A 12,929-nucleotide genomic window follows, 5' to 3' on the forward strand; every position below is an offset into this window, starting at 1 on the left:
GTTCTTACAGGAACCGCTGGTGATAAATGTGAGAGTTCTGAGAAGTCATTCATTTCTCCTCACTCGCTGCAGCAGAGAGGAGAGGAGCACTGAAGGGGAGTTGAACGGGTTTGCGGATGTGTGCGTGTATGTGTGCCAGAGTGTGTGCGCGGTTTCCAGAGCCGGAGTATGTATGTGTGTGTGTGTGTATGTGTCTGTGGACTTAGAGGACAAGCCAACTTTTTCCCCTTTTTCTTTTTATTCTCTCTTTTTGTTCTTAAACAAGCTGAAGTGTTAGGATATCTAGCTCTCAGTACATCCTGTACTTTTTCACTGTTTCTTTTTTTTTGGTCTGTTCTGAATTCCTGTCTGTGGGGATGAGCTGTTTGAATGCAGTCTCTCTCGCTCTCTGTGTGGAAGAGGGAAGTAGGGAGAGAGGAAGGGAGAAGGAAGGCAGGACAGCATGTCTCCCTTTGTTGCTGCCCTTGGCTTGGTGGTGAGTAACAATGATGTGACGTGTTCTGTGTTCCCCTCCTCCCTCCCCTCTGTCTCTCTCCTTGCCTCCATCCCACCCACCCTCCCTCCTTCCCTCCCCTTCTTTTTCCCTCTATCTGTTGGCTGTGTGGCAGTGCTGTCCCAGTGCTGGGCTCCTCTCTACAGAAGCCCTTTAGGGAGTACTTGCAGGCCCAGAGAGCCAAGATGCACCTCCACGCGGGAGAGGGGACCTCAGCCGTAAGTACCTCATCCAGGGGCCCATCCTCTACTATACTCTACTGCCTTCCTCTATTCACTACCTCCTTCATTGAGAGGCCCTCTCTCTAAAGAATGTTTCCCTCACTTTCTTTCTCTCATTCTCTTAGACTCCCTCCACTTTTCTTTCTTTATATTCTCTCTATCTTGCTCTCCCTTTTTTGTCTCCCTCTCTTTCAGTAATTTACTTTTTTTATTATTCGCTTTCCTTTCAATCTCATTTTCTTCTCTCTTTTTCACTTTTATTTCATATTTAATTTTCTCAGATTTGTAATCCTCCCATCTCTCCCTGACTCTTTCTATTACAGTAGTGGGATGAATATATACAGTGGAGATGATACTGTAGTCCAGCAGTAGCAATGTAATAGTACTGTACCTCTCAGGGCCTCTGGGCAGCGTTTAGAGTGACAGAGAGAGGGTTCATTGGGTGCATGGTGGGCTGGGCAGGCTGAGGACAGGCTAGGAGGGGGCTGGGGCTAAGGGAGAGGGGGCCAGTGTAGGGTCTGGCTATAGCACTATTAGCAGTGTAGCACTATTAGCACTTAACAGTGTTAGCAGTAGGTGTGCTGAGTCATGCTTAGTCTGAGTGGAGGGGAGTGTGTGAGTGTTCAGTCACTCCTCCTTGTCACAGAGTGCCCCGCCTGAACCCACTGCTAGTGATGACTGGGGGGCGGGCGGGGCCCCCCTGCCCTGCATTGACAATCCATTAAAAAAATCTGTCTGGAACAAAAAGAGCCAGTTGTAGCTGGAGCCGTATCTCTTTGAAAGCTTAAAAAAAAATGTCTCTCCCTCTCTTTTTCTCTCTCTTTCTCGCTCTGTATCCCTCTCCCGCTCCTTCTGCCTCTCTCTCTCTTTCTCTCTCCCACTCCCTCACTCTCGAAATGATTAATTGAAAACATTTTTCTTTTTTTCCTCCTCATCCGATGTGCGAGCTAGTGAGAAAGAGAGAGAAAGGGAAAGGAGAGACTTTGAGTTGCACAACGAGAGATTAAGGCTGTTTCTAGAAGAATGTTCCTTTTTTTATTGTAACTTGAACCTCCTGCAGTTACAGGAGAAAAGCGAGGCAATTTAACTTTGGGGAAATGGAGGCTGCCAGTTGGGGTCACCGGGGGCGAGGGAGGAGGTTTGGCGGGTTTGCTTTTTACTACCACTGATCTCTCTGTGTCCTGCACATGGATGGATGTGGGAGCAGATCTCATCCCACTCAGATAGAACATAGGTTCTAGTTTAGCATCAGAGGCTGTAGATGCTAGGGACTACGTGGGGAAGGCTGACTCCATAGTGACCAGGGTCTCGCCTCTTCTGTTTCTGTTCCGTTTCTTGCAGGATGAAAACTGGCTGTCGTGGGTCTTTGAGAAGGTGATCGTGGTCATGGTTTGTTTCTTTGTCTGCTCCATCGTCAACTCCATGGCCCAGAGCTATGCCAAGCGCCAGCAGCAGCAGATGTACTCTGAGGGGAAAACCAAGTGAAGGCAACACTAAGAAGCGAGAAGAGCAGCTAGCCTAGCACACATTCTGGGCTCTCGGTCAAAAAACCCTCAGCACAAACCTGCTGTATCCTCCTCTTTTTTTCTCTGTCTCCAATAATCTCCAATGAGACACAAACTGCCATAATCCGAAGTATGGGCGTCCATGTTATCGATCGATGGATATCCATCTGTATGAAGTAACCGTTTTCTTTGTTTCTGTAGTGATACTGAAGGTTATCCGTTTACATGGAACTTGGACTTAATTTATTTGCTTACCAGGATTTTTTGATAGAGATGATGGCCCATAGTTTTTTGCTTCCTCAGTGGTTGTTCACTATAAGGTAGGTGCATGGTCATGTGGTGTGGTGTTGTATGGATAGGACATCCATTTCATTGAACAGCTCTACAGTGACTGTGTGTGGGTGGGTCAGCAGCTACTGGCACTGATTCTCCTCTGCGAGGCCTTAAGTACTCTTTGGTCCAGCTTCCACGACTAGAACTGATAGTCTTATCATAGAGCCTGTTTATTTAAATGATTATGTTTGGCTTGGATCGGTTTTATTTTTCTTAAATTATTTGGTGTGTGCACTGTAATGCAGGGACTGATGTTATATATTATTTTAGTTGTGCCTAATCTGATTTTTCCCAGTTCATTTATTAGGGTTTGTGTTTTTTGTTGTTGTTGTTTTTTCAACTGAAATGGGATAGACAAGGAATGTACATGGAATGCACATCTTGTAAATATAGCTATGCTAATATAGGATTTTCATAACTTCACTTCTACAAATCTGATGTAGATAGATCTGAATAAATCAAAACAGGGAGTTAAATCACTTGATTTTTATCTGTACCTATACTACTATTGATGTCATTTCTATGCTGTAAAATTCCACAGAGTGAGCACCTTTGGATCAGACTTCATAAATCGTCCATGAATCATTCTGCTGGTCCCTTTGTCTGGAGTTATTTACTACTTCTAATAAGAGAGCATATGAGTCAGACCTGGGGCTGCTCAACCAACCAGATGCACTGATGGATTGAATCAGATCTGTGTTTGTGCCACTTCTGGAACTCTCTTCCTTATAGAGCCTTTCATTCGGATCCCAAGTTGTGTTTGGTGGTATCTGTTTAGTTGATATGATCTTTTAGGGGTTGTGCCTGGTTTGAAGTTTGTGGTAAGTGATTCCTTTGTCTTCAGTGCCTGGCTATGGAGGGAGTTTCAGACAGTGTGTGTGTTAATGCAGCAGACTCCTCTGCACTCTCTGAACTCCCATGTAAAGCTTGAATGCTCCGCAAGCTCATGTTCACAATTCCTCTGGGAGGAAGGGCAGCACTTAAAATGATGTTATGTCATCAATATGTTACTTTTTTATGTCTTATGCTTGTTGGATAACGTCAGCTGGCTTGTGATCCAAGATTCCTATTTTTCGTAATTGCTTGTGAATTATTTTGGTAATTTTTGGACTGTTGCCCTGGTATGTTGGTTTGGGAGATCTGGGCGGACAGGCAGGGGGGGAGCGAGTGGAGAGAAAAAGAGAGCGAGCGCAGTGAAACGGGTCTGTGGCGTTACCTCCAGTGAACCCTCCTATGAACTCGCTGCACTGCCCCAGTGACGGAGCCAGGAGACGAATCACTCGAGTAGATTCAAAACAGAGAGGCACTGTTGAACGCACAGAGCCTCAGCCTCCCTCCAGTCTGCTGCAGCTCTGCTAATCACCCCATTCAAATGCAGCCTCTCTCTCTCAGGGTAAGTAATGGAAGGATTGTTTTCCTCCTCTTTCCTCATGTTACGTGTGTGTTTGTGTCTCAGGCATGTCCGTCACTCTCTCGGCCTGTCAGATAGCTTATCAGACTGGTGTTGGCTGTTACATTGCAAGGCGACAACAGTCTGTAGGCTGTCTGACATTTCGGGCTCTTTCATCTGACCAGCATCCTGTTTTCTCTTTGTCCGTCTGTGGTTGTTGTCATTGTTGAAGCATCGGTTCCCATTTTGAGCTGTGTGGTCTGATGTTATTGTTCCTTTGTTGCAAAATATTTTAGACATAAGTTTGGTTTATTCGCTCTATTATTGATGTATTCTTTGTTGACTTCTTTTAAAGTGGTTATATATGCATATCTGTTTGTAAATTAAAATGTATTGCCGTTAATTTGTCCGATCGGTGTGTATGTATGTGTGCATGTATCATTGCCTATCTGTTAAAAGGGATTGTGTGTGTTTCTGGAGTTTGTCTCAATCCCCTTGAATTTCCAGAGAATCAGGAAGGCACACACCTTATTGCAACACTCCATTGTGACAGCCAGCCAGTATTTGCTATGGTACACACAGTCCTCACCTTAGATAGTTCCTCCTTCCACTTTACACTTCTCTCTTTTCTCTCACATACTTCATTCCATTTTCCACTATTGCTCAATAGCTGATTTTTTTTTTGACTAACGTTGCATTTTATTAGTACAGCTTTTTTCTTGTTTTTGCTTCAGGGTTTGTATTTAGAAGTAGCTGAAATCATGGCTTGACCAGTACATGTTCTTTTTGTGGTCATAAATTTGCTGAGCCAAGATGACTTAGCTTTTGAGAAATGACTTATGTTTTCCTTTGCAGTTTTAGAACATCTTGTTCCATAAGGGAGCCCCATTTTTGCGTGTGTGTGTCTTTCTCTGTGTGTTTACGTTTCTATGTGTAAATGTCTGTGTAATGGTAAGTGTCTGTACTTCGGAATTCTTTTCGATGTATGTATATCCTGTTTTATCTGTAAATAAAGTGGACTGAAATAAAGTCACTGGGTTTTGTTCATTATTTTTGAATCATGTGATATGCCGTGACTGTGGCCACACAACCCATTAGTACTGGCCCTAGAGTTCCTCAGAGACACACATATCAGCCTTGGGGAGGGACAGGGAGTATATTGACTTCTCTCTCACATTTCATCTACTTATGTTTCACATTCAATGGTTATCAGAGCGTCTCTTTTCCTTAAACATTTACATCATATCACTTTCAGATTGCAAATCATGTCAGCGCTGTGAGGTTACAGTAACAAATCTGATTGATTATGGTTAATGAAAAACGACTATTCCAAATCAAATCAATTTTTATTTGTCACGTGCCGAATACAACAGGTGTAGACTTTACCGTGAAGTGCTTACTTACAAGCCCTTATCCAACAATGTCGTTTTAAGAAAATGGTGTTAAGAAAAGATTTACTAAATAAACTAAAGTAAAAAATGTAAGAAAAAGTAACACAATAAAATAACAATAACGAGGCTATATTCCGGGGGTACCGGTACCGAGTCAATGTACAGGTTAGTCGAGGTCATTTGTAGATGTAGGCAGGGGTGAAGTGACTATGCATAGATAATAAACAGTGAGCAGCAGCAGTGTAAAAAGCAGCAGTGTAAAACAAAGGGGGGGGTCAATGTAAATAGTCCGGGTGGCCATTTGATTAGTTGTTCAGCAGTCTTATGGCTTGGGGGTAGAAGCTGTTAACCTCTTAGCGCACGGATCCCGCTAGCGAGAGCCTTTTGGACCTAGACTTGGTGCTCCGGTACCGCTTGCCGTGTGGTAGCAGAGAGAACAGTCTATGACTTGGGTGACTGGAGTCTTTGACAATTTTTTGGGCCTTCCTCTGACACCGCCTAGTTTATAGGTCCTGGATGGCAGGAAGCTTGGCCCTAGTGATGTACTGGGCCGTACGCACTACCCGCTCTTGCGCCTTACGGTCGGATGCCAAGCAGTTGCCATACCAGTCAGGATGCTCTCGATGGTGCAGCTGTAGAACTTTCTGAGGATCTGGGGACCCATGCCAAATCTTTTCAGTCTCCTGAGGGGGAAAAGGTGTTGTCGTGCCTTCTTCACGACTGTGTTGGTGTGTTTGGACCATGATAGTTTGTTGGTGATGTGGATGTGAATGGGGTCGTGTTCGGCCCTCCATTTCCTGTAGTCCACGATCAGCTCCTTTGCCTTGCTCTCTTTAAGGGAGAGGTTGCTGTCCTGGCACCACACTGCCAGGTCTCTGACCTCTTCCCAATAGGCTGTCTCATCGTTGTCGGTGATCAGGCCAACCACTGTTGTGTCGTCAGCAAACTTAATGATGGTGTTGGAGTCGTGCTTGGCCACACAGTCGTGGGTGAACAGATATTACAGGATGGGACTAAGCACGGACCCCTGAGGGGCCCCCGTGTTGAGGATCAGCATGGCAGATGTGTTCTGCCTACCCTTACCACCTGGGGGCAGCCCGTCAGGAAGTCCAGGATCCAGTTGCAGAGGGAGGTGTTTAGTCCCAGGGTCCTTAGCTTAGTGATGAGCTTTGTGGGCACTATGGAGTTGAACGCGGAGCTGTAGTAAATGAACAGCATTCTCACATAGGTATTCCTTTTGTGCAGGTAGGAAATGGCAGTGTGATTGAGATTGCGTCATCTGTGGATCTGTTGGGGAGATATCTGAATTTGAGTGGGTCTTGGGTTTCCAGGATGATGGTGTTGATGTGAGCCATGACCAGCCTTTGAAAGCACTTAATGGCTACAGGGCGGTAGTCTTTTATGCAGGTTACCTTCACTTTCTTGGGCACAGTAACTATGGTGGTCTGCTTGAAACATGTAGTTAATATAGATTCGGTCAGGGAGAGGTTGAAAATGTCACTGAAGACACTTGCCAGTTGGTCCGCGCATGCTCTGAGTACGCGTCCTGGTAATCCGTCTGGCCCCGCGGCCTTGTGAATGTTAACCTGTTTAAAGGTCTTGCTCACATCGGCTATGGAGAACATGATCACACAGTTGTCCTGAACAGCTGGTGCTCTCATGCATGATTCAGTGTTGCTTGCCTCGAAGCGAGCATAAAAGGCATTTAGCTCATCTGGTAGGCGTCACTGGGCAGCTTGCGGCTGGGTCTCCCTTTGTAGTCCGTAATAGTTTGCAAGCCCTGCCACATCCTGACAAGCACCAGAGCCGGTCTAGTAGGATTCAACCTTAGTCCTGTATTGACGGTTTGCCTGTTTGATGGTTCGTCTGAGGGCCACATGAGGTGGAAGCATGAGGACAAAAGAGGGCCACATGACAAAGTTAGACCATGAGGCACAGTGATGAATGTCTACTAGGGGAAGAGGCAGATTGGTCCTGAGTCTGAGGGTGCTTCTCTTACGTCTTGGTTGCCCTGTAGTTTACCCATATGCTCAGTACCTACTTCCTGTGTTAGTTAATCAGACGTCGTATGGGTTTTGAAAGCTGAGTACACAGATTGGGGAAATGAGTTGGCACTGGTTTTGTCGGGCACTCATTGGACTGAAAATTGAACCAGGGTTGACCATCTAAATGTTAGTTTGCAACCACTTGCATGATGAGGCAGTAATATTAACAAGTGTTGCTTATTTGCAAGTCATTATCAGTGATTTGTATGTAATTGTGTGGAAAAAGTGATTGGAAAATCATCTTCTGCTCCATTCTGCACAAACCACATTCATTAATGCAAGTCACCAGTCTCTGTTTGTCTTCTGAATATGCATATGGTTTCATTTCTGAGTAAGAAACCCCTCACCTGTTCCAAACTAACCATAGTAAAGCTATTGGGTTCCTCTGAAAACACACACGCCACCCACTGGGCATAAACATCAGTTCAACATCTAGTTTTGATTTACATTTAGTTGAGTTGTCAACTAACGTGAATTCACCTTAAAATCAACCAAACATTTCACCCTGTCATTCAATTTAGGTGAAAAAAAAGCGAAATGTTTGGCTTTTTGCAAATCCAATCAGTTATCCACATTTATTTAACGTCCTCACTCTTTACATTACATTCTTTGGTTTAAATGAGTTTGAAACAATGTTGATTTAACCAGTTTTCACCCAGTGGGCACTTCCAAACTGTCTATTGTGCCGTTAGTGTCTTTCCACTAAAATCACACATGCACACAGGCTCACACAATAACCACTTCTGAACAAATGAAACTAAAAATGTATTTCACAGCTATGGCATAAATAATTTATTTTATTGTGATGTTATAGCCTACAACAATCTAATTAATCAACTGCTTCAAACAACATGTTCTCATGTTGTTATAACTCAGTTAATCTGAGTGTGTAGTCATAGTGACATTCATGTTAATTGATATGCTGTTTCGGAATGACTGTAGCTGCGTGACTGAAACAGCTTATTGAGAGGTTTTAAAGCCGGTAAAGTTGGTATTACTGATGGTAATTGTAGACCAAAAGTGGTAAATTCTGGCTCCTCTGCACCACACCATTGCCAATATGGCAGAGTGCTTCACCCTTAACCTAACTGGCAATGCCAGCCAGGTGGCAATGCTAGCAGGATACAGAGTGTGTGTGTGTGTTGTGCGTGTGCGAACTGTGAGAATACAGAAGAGAACAGACACACCCTGGTAATCACCAGGCTGGCACAACCTGTTCTGCTCTGTCCCGCTGTACAAATCTCACCAGATTCCATCGACTCCAATTCATAATTTGCATAACTGTAATCATTACATTTTTGGTGGTTGTTGTGTCACTGACTAATACATAACAAAAGAGCACCCTTGAATCCTTGTGGTGCATATCCTTTAGAAAGAGCACCATCATGATTTGGTAATGATTCTTTTAGGGAAGAACCCGACAACATAACCATGTAAGTTAATGTCCAACTTTTCCCCTCTCCATCTTCTTTGAAGCCATTTTGGAAATTCCCTTTCGCAATAATTGTTAAATAAATGTTTTCTCTGTCTTTCAACACGTATCAACACCAGAAAGCCCCCGTTTAAATCTAGAGAGAATGGAGCCGATAGAAGGGTGCCATTTGTTACTGACAGACAAAGCTTGTTTCTATCTGGCATGGCCATCTACAGCAGTGGAAGCTGCTGAGGGGAGGACGACTCTTAATAATGGCTGGAAAGGAGCTAATGGAATGGCATCAAACACATGGGTTGATACCATTTATTCTGCTCCAGCCATTACCACGAGCCTGACCTCTACAATTAAGTTGCCACCAACCTCCTGTGATCTACAGTAATCTCTACAGCATATACACCCACAGTCTCTCTATGGCCATGAAATACAACCAATATTGTCTATTGATTGAACATGTTTGTCTGCCTCTTTCTCTCTCATTTCCTCTCTTCCACTAACCCTTTTTAATATTTTCATTCTCTCTTCCCCTCACCAACAACCTGGCCAAAGGATGCACATCACTCAGTCGTGTCTCAGACAGTTACTCACTGGAACAGACCACTAATGAATCAAACATCCTAACATCCTAATGTGCATGTCAAGACAGAGAATGTTGTATCTGCAGCGTGTACCCACTATACATGCATACAAACACACACACACACACACACACACACACACACGCACACACACACACACACACACACCCTTAATCTGGGAGCACTGAGGCCCATAGACGAAGTCAACCATCTGAAGAACGCATGCAAGTCCTCTTCCCCTCTGACTGAATAAGTGTGTGTGTGTGTGTGTGTGTGTGTGTGTGTGTGTGTGTTGTGAACAAATACTCCCAGGTATGTTGGTCATCATCACAGGCATGAAGTTGATGCTATGTGCAACATAAAAACATTGTATATTTCACACCTCCTCAACCCAAGGTGACTGTGTACATTTATGTGGGTTATTCTACAACAGGAAGACAAGTTGCACCTGAATCAGGCTAAGAGGCAAACTGTAACACTACCGAATACGGTTTAGCTACACAAATCTTTGGTAACATCATATGGGCGCCCCCTGTTGACACTTTAAGATCACTGCAATACTCAATACTCGAGGTCCAAAGAAGGATTCCTTTGTTCTCACTGCCATCTTTTGCTGACAAAGGGAAACCGCACACAAACACTTATTCTGGTTACAGTTTAGCGTGATTACAAAACATTTGTATCATTGTTCTATTGTTCTACTAAAGATATTTATAACTAACCCAAGTTAGTTTATCTGTGTTGTTTTCAATGGGAGCAAATTAAGCATAGTGGGCAGAACAAGCAAGGTGGGCAGAGCCAAGCAACAGTTAGAGAGATCCTATTGGAGCGTTCTAGCATGTATTTGCATATTATAAAACGATGGGGTCTAATCCTGAATGCTGATTGGTTAAAACTGCATTCCAGCTGTGTCTATTCCACAAGTTACCACCTGCTAAATCTGTGACATTAAAATGCCTATTTACTCTGTTCCATCTGACTGCACAATCCACTGTCTCATCAGCCCAGCCAGGCAATTTATAAACTTGATCTCCACTATAAAAAGCATCCTGACATTATCTCACATTTCTTTTAGACTAACATTTAGTTTTCAACAGCAGATATTTGTATAGCCCTTGCTATCTGTCTTGCCGACATTTGCAACATTATTTAAATGTATCCAGCTGACCAATTTTAATGAATGTGTTGGGAGTAAAAAGGTAAAACGAAACGAGGTGCAGCTAGTTTGCAGTCTTTCTAGCTTCAGTTTTAAGTGATTGTGTTAGCTGTGTTGTTTACTAGCTCCTCTGAAGTGTCGTGACGAGTGAGCACATGTTCTATGCCAGCCGAAATCGGACCTCATTAGCTCATTGTTATGGATGTATCCAAATAAATAACACTAGATAACAGCTTAAACAAATGCAGCTACTTTGCTGTTATTCTGGATGCACTTTTTGACATGACTGTAAGTTAGCCGTAGTTGGCTACCTAGCAAGCAAAGGATAAGAACGTTACCAGCCAGTGTGGCAATGGAACATTCAGAACGAATGACTGGGTCACGTCTATATATACAAAACAAAAAGACTGAACGACTGGGTCACGTCTATATATACAAAACAAAAAGACTGAACGACTGGGTCACGTCCTGGGTCACGTCTATATATACAAAACAAAAAGACTGAACGACTGGGTCACGTCTATATATACAAAACAAAAAGACTGAACGACTGGGTCACGTCTATATATACAAAACAAAAAGACTGAACAACTGGGTCACGTCTATATATACAAAACAAAAAGACTGAACGACTCGGTCACGTCTATATATACAAAACAAAAAGACTGAAGACTGGGTCACGTCTATATATACAAAACAAAAAGACTGAACGACTGGGTCACGTCTATATCTACAAAACAAAAAGACTGAACGACTGGGTCACGTCTATATCTACAAAACAAAAAGACTGAACGACTGGGTCACGTCTATATCTACAAAACAAAAAGACTGAACGACTGGGTCACGTCTATATATACAAAACAAAAAGACTGAACGACTCGGTCACGTCCTGGGTCACGTCTATATATACAAAACAAAAAGACTGAACAACTGGGTCACGTCTATATATACAAAACAAAAAGACTGAACGACTGGGTCACGTCTATATATACAAAACAAAAAGACTGAACGACTGGGTCACGTCCTGGGTCACGTCTATATATACAAAACAAAAAGACTGAACGACTGGGTCACGTCTATATATACAAAACAAAAAGACTGAACGACTGGGTCACGTCTATATATACAAAACAAAAAGACTGAACAACTGGGTCACGTCTATATATACAAAACAAAAAGACTGAACGACTGGGTCACATCTATATACACAAAACAAAAAGACTGAACGACTGGGTCACATCTATATATACACAAAACAAAAAGACTGAACGACTGGGTCGCATCTTTGGCAACTGAACTGATAGAAAGAACAACCAGCCGGATTGGGTAGCAGGGTAGCACGCGAGGACGTGCTCTTTGAAAGGAGGGAGTAGTGCAGTGTTGCCAACTCCTCAGTAAGGAAAGTAGCTATTGGTTGTCCTAAAAGTCGCTAAATGACGCCCTCGCCTAATTTGCATAATTGGCCATGTGCATGTTAATTGTGATGGACGCTGTAGGAGAGAAATAACGCCATGGGAGAGACAAAAAGTGATTTAAAAACACCCTAAATATATTTAGAACTACAAATTAACTTTCCTCTGTCGATTCTTGTTTTTTTTATGTCACAATTCCAACTCTCCTCCTTTATCCGGGCTTGGGACCGGCAAAAGTGACCCAAAAGAGACACTTCGAAACCGAAGTTTTTACATTTACATCCCGCGCAGAGGTGAACATCTCCTGCTCTGACTGCAGCGCGAGGACTGGGCACAGTCGCTAGCGCGCTGGACTTCGGGCTAGAAGATCGAGGGTTCGAGGCCTGCTCCCTGCCTGTTTCATTACAGTAGTATAAATAAATGAATCAAAGTAACGTTTTTAATCAGCATATGTCAATCATTATCTGAATATGTTTGTAACCCGTTGTATAAAAGTGATAATGCCCTCGAAGCTGGTGTATGGAGGATATATTGGCAGTTTGCCGGCCCTTCACTTCTTCTCGGTCCTAACAAAACACCGTTTTTTCCAGCATTATCACTTAATTAAAGTTAAGGAATGCCTTCTCTGTGAAGTGCAGGTGTGCAATAACAAAATTCGCACTTGTAAACAACGAAATTTTTAGGAACTTTGGCAAATGGTCAAGTCTAGAAAACTTGGTGCACTCTGTTCGTAACAGATGTTTAGTTTTGGGAACAGGAAACATGATTGAGATCGGGCTTTTCTTAGATTTGAAAATCAGCAGAATTTCGGCCCAGTTCCATCTCGCGCCATACTCTCCCGCTTCCGGCCACTGGGCATCCTCTCCTCACAATATTTGGTGGGGAGTGGAAATTGCTTCGTATTTATACATAAAGTGAAATATCTTACTCCTTGTTATGTGATAATACCAAATATGTTTTATAAATAAACAAA

General features: G+C 43.2%; 1 protein-coding gene across 5 annotated transcripts in view; it reads left to right on the top strand.

Moving 5' to 3' along the window:
• Nucleotides 1-4,971, top strand: part of LOC110533645 (vacuole membrane protein 1) — a 106,835-nt gene extending 101,864 nt beyond the window's left edge. For all 5 annotated transcript variants that reach the window (XM_021618056.3, XM_090186349.1, XM_021618055.3 and 2 more), the window contains 2 exons: nt 609-711; nt 2,056-4,971. In XM_021618056.3, coding sequence (XP_021473731.2) covers nt 609-711; nt 2,056-2,199 — 247 coding nt within the window. In that variant the 3' untranslated portion in view covers nt 2,200-4,971. The remainder of the gene's footprint in view (nt 1-608; nt 712-2,055) is intronic.
• Nucleotides 4,972-12,929: the final 7,958 nt, after the last annotated feature.

The sequence above is a fragment of the Oncorhynchus mykiss genome, chromosome 10 (assembly GCF_057628025.1).
Source record: "Oncorhynchus mykiss isolate SJ-2025 chromosome 10, ASM5762802v1, whole genome shotgun sequence".
NCBI classification, from domain to species: Eukaryota; Metazoa; Chordata; class Actinopteri; order Salmoniformes; family Salmonidae; genus Oncorhynchus; species Oncorhynchus mykiss.